Source organism: Chenopodium album, chromosome 14 (genome assembly GCF_948465745.1).
Source record: "Chenopodium album chromosome 14, dcCheAlbu1.1, whole genome shotgun sequence".
NCBI classification, from domain to species: domain Eukaryota; kingdom Viridiplantae; phylum Streptophyta; class Magnoliopsida; order Caryophyllales; family Amaranthaceae; genus Chenopodium; species Chenopodium album.
In genome coordinates this window covers 4,205,887-4,210,004 of record NC_137847.1, presented here as the reverse complement: position 1 = coordinate 4,210,004, position 4,118 = coordinate 4,205,887, and the positions used below count along the sequence as shown (strand labels likewise).

Below are 4,118 nucleotides of genomic sequence, written 5' to 3'. Positions count from 1 at the left end.
CCGAATAAGTGTCACTCCAAGCATACCAAGTCGGCTAGAAGCGCAAGTCGGCCATGACTGACCAAGCATAGCAGTTAATGACCGTCGGCCGGCCATAAGAATTGAGGCCCAACCGGCCAGCGAGTTAATGACCTAATCCAATTGCTGAGAGAGTTCAAGGATGTGTTCACATTTGAAGTTAGTGAAATGCCAAGTAAAAACCCAGACCTGGCCGTGCACAAGCTGGCCGTGAATCCAGTTTTTAAACTTGTCCGACAAAAGAAAAGAAATCATGGAGAAGAGAGGAATCAGGCCGCCGCAACAGAAGTGAAAAAGCTCCTGAACGCTTGTTTCATTCGGCAATGTTACTACCCTGACTGGGTAGCCAATGTAGTTCTTGTGAAAAAGCCGAATGGAACTTGGAGAATGTGCATAGATTACACTGAACTAAACAAGGCATGCCCCAAGGATAGCTTTCCCTTGCCCAAGATCGACCGTTTGGTTGTAAATACGGCCGGGCATGCCCTTATGAGCTTCATGGACGCATACTCCGGATTCCATCAGATCCATTTATGGGAAGAAGATCAGGAAAAACCGCATTTGTGATGGAGCAGGGGCTGTACTGTTACAAAGTCATGCCATTCGGCCTTAAGAACGCCCCTGCTACTTTTCAGAGACTTGTTAATACAATCTTTAAGGATCATCTTGGCCGGAACATGGAGGCGTACACTGATGACATGATTGTCAAATCAAAAAATCCGGCCGACCATTGAAAGATCTCCGAGAGACATTCACTAAACTTAGGTGGCATAGGATGATGTTAAATCCAAAGAAGTGTGTCTTTGGTGTTGAGTTCGGCAAATTTCTCGGATTTTTGATCGATCAACGTGGAATTGAGACCAACCCTGAAAAAATTCAGGCCGTCTTAGATATGAAGTCGCCAAGAACAATCAAAGAGGTGCAAAGATTGACCGGCTGTTTAGCCGCACTCGGCCGATTTTTGTCAAGGTCAAGGGATAAGTGCCGATATTTCTTTCAGACCATCAAGAAGAAAGCCATGTTCGAGTGGACAGAAGAGGCCGAGGAAGCATACAGCTAAAAAGCCATCTGCATACATTGTCTCAGCTCGTCAGTCCACTCAAGAATGAGAAGTTATATATGTAACTTGCCATCTCAGAACATTCTTTAAGTGTCGTCCTGTTTGCTGAAAGGGACGGCCACCAGATCCCAGTCTATTTCATTAGCCATGTTTTGCATAATGCCGATCTTATGTATCCCCCCATTGAAAAGTTTGGCCTAGCATTGTATATGGCGTCAAAGAAGCTACGACCGTATTTTCTACCGCATTCAATTGTGGTCTATACAGACTAGCAACTTAAGAAGCCGTTTACAACTTTGGAAGCCAGCGACCGCATGCTTAAGTGGGCCTTAGAGTTGAGAGGTTTTGACATCACGTTCGAGCCTAGGAAGGCGATCAAGGGACAAGCCTTTGCTGATTTTTTGGCTGAAATGACTCGGCCGGACTTGCAGCCGGCAGGGAACCAGATCTGGAAGGTCTATGTAGATGGTAATGCAACAGCGATCGGATACGGCGTTGGGATTATTTGTCAGTCTCTTGAGGGAGATAAATTTGAATATGCAATGAGATTTCAGTTCTAAGCCTCCAATAATAAGGCCGAGTATGAAGCCCTTCTGGCCGGCCTTAGAATGTGTAAGGCGGATGGGGCAACAAAAGTTGATGCAAGTTCGGACTTTTAGCTGATAGTCAGCCAAGTGAATGGTGACTACGAAGCCAGAGAGCCGGCTATGATGAAGTATTTGCAGATGGTTAAAGAGGAGGTCGAGAGCCTAGAGCATTTTACCCTACAACAAGTCCCCCGTTCAGAAAATCATCAAGCGGACGCGCTTTCTAAATTAGCATCCTCGGCATCATGTGATACTCCCAGATCAGTGTTTTGGGAAGTAAAGGAAAAGAGGAGTATTGATGCCGAGCCAATACAAATTATTGACAGAAGCTCCACTTGGATGGACGGGATCACCTCCTACTTAAGGGATGGGATACTCCCGGCTGATCCGAAAGAGAACTGGCTGATAAAGAAGAGGGCAGCCTAGTTCGAAATGAAGAGAGGGGAATTATTTAAGAGAGCTTTTGTGAAACCATACTTGAAGTGTATCACCCCGGAAAGAGGGCATGATGTGTTGGACGACCTCCACCAAGGGCATTGTGGATCCCATATAGGTGGACGGGCCTTAGCAGAAAAGGCCACCCATCTGGGGTATTACTGGCCGAGCATGAACGCGGACACCATGCAAATGGTAAAAAGATGTGATAAGTGCCAGAGATTCGCAACCTTGATTTAGCGTGCGGCCAATAGTTTGTCGGCCATAAGCAATCCACTTCCCTTTGCAAAATGGGGCATGGATATCTTGGGGCCGTATACACCATCGTCCGGCCAAAGGCGGTATGTGCTTGTAGCTGTCGACAACTTCACAAAATGGGTTGAAGTTAAGGCCGTCTGAGGGATTAAGTGGACGGACGTATCTGCCTTCATCTGGAAAAATATTATTATTCGTTATAGAGTACCTCAGTCCATGGTATTTGACAATGGACCTCAGTTCAAAACGCGCCAACTTAAGGAATGGCTAAGTGACCAGGGCATCACTCACTGTTTTGCCTCGGTCGGCCGTCCCCAATCCAACAACCAAGTTGAGTCCTATAACTAGCTGACCTCCAATGGCATCAAGCGAAAGCTTGAGAAAGCACGCGGCCTATGGGCAGATGAGTTGGTCAATGTTTTGTGGTCTATACGTACAACAGCGAAGAGTTCAACAGGAGAAACCCCATTTTTTTTAGTCTATGGTGCTGAAGCTGTGCTCCCAATTGAAATGTACAAGCCAACTTTTCGAGTGATGCTATATGATGAGAATGCCAATTGGGAAGCTATGAAGACTGCCTTGGATTTTCTTTCAGAGGCAAGGGGTAACGCGGCGCTTAGACATGAAGTTTACCGTCTTAGAATGACAAGAGCCTATAATCGCCGAGTGTCTAAGCGGCTGCTAAAGATGGGTGATTTGGTCTTAATAAAAATGGAAGCGGTAGGCCGGGCCAAAAAGGATGGAAAATTAACCCCAAACTGGGAAGGGCCGTACCGAATTAGAGAAGAAGTCCGAGATGGAACTTACCGTCTTGAAGCCTTGGATGGCCGTCTGATTCCTCGTACTTGGAACACGGACAATCTGAAGAAATACTATGTTTAAGTTTTCTTTTACTTAGCCAAAAGATGTATATACAGCTAGGTCTTGATGACCGAGCAATGTAATTAAGGCCGTACGGCCCCAACAATGTAATTTTGACAAATTAATGAAAAGGTCAAGCATTGTTATCTTGTTTTGTATGTTTATGTCTTTCCATTATTTAGTAGAAATGCCGAGTGAAAATAATAACGATGCTGCTCGCAACATAGCAGCTCGTCCTTTAAAAGACTGAACAAAAATGCCAAATAAAAACAATAACTGGGTTACTTGCAACATAACAGCTCGGTCGCAAAGGGTACAACCGAGCGGCCGTGCAATTATTTAGCAAGGGCATCCCAACGTCAAAGATACCGTTTGACATTAACCAGGACAGACGATTAAGCACTAAGGTAGCCTAAATTTGCTTAAGGCATTTATTCCCAAAAAGGGGCAAGGGTATACCTAGGCATTCTAGCCCAGCCAAAACTTAGAAATTTCCAAGTTGAGATATTACTTGAAATTTCCTGAGTTTGTCCGAGCGATAGCTTCAACGGATGACTCATACAAAGCCAACTAAACGGCCGTATACCTAATGTTGATTCGGCGATTCGCCTAGTCCAAGGGCAATCATTACTATGATTTTATTAACCTACTAGTCGTCATACCCTTCTAGGTATAAAAATTACTAAGTTAATCAAATCACCTAGAGTATGAAATAGGCGAACGCCGAATAAAGGGGTATACCCCCAGTGTTCGTACGAAAGCAATAAAAAACATAACAAAATGCGCAAAATTTGCTAAATGTGGAAAATCATACAAACCGCTCAGAAGGCGGTAAAATTAAAATAAAATAAAACTGCTCAAAAGGCGGAAAAATATCTTACACAACCGCTCAAAACAGGCGG

General features: G+C 44.6%; 1 protein-coding gene across 1 annotated transcript; it reads left to right on the top strand.

Moving 5' to 3' along the window:
- The first annotated feature begins 1,392 nt into the window (after nt 1-1,392).
- Nucleotides 1,393-3,237, top strand: LOC145577624 (uncharacterized). Its single transcript, XM_081635111.1, has 2 exons — nt 1,393-1,546; nt 2,798-3,237. The coding sequence occupies exons 1-2, from the start codon at nt 1,393-1,395 to the stop codon at nt 3,235-3,237; spliced, it is 594 nt and encodes a 197-aa protein (XP_081491237.1).
- Nucleotides 3,238-4,118: the final 881 nt, after the last annotated feature.

Bases quoted from the DNA above. Each gene is read 5' to 3' on its own strand.
- LOC145577624 (XM_081635111.1), top strand. From the start codon at position 1,393: ATGCTTAAGTGGGCCTTAGAGTTGAGAGGTTTTGACATCACGTTCGAG. The intron at 1,547-2,797 runs GTAATGCAACAG...TACGTACAACAG, and splicing joins CTGGAAGGTCTATGTAGATG to CGAAGAGTTCAACAGGAGAA.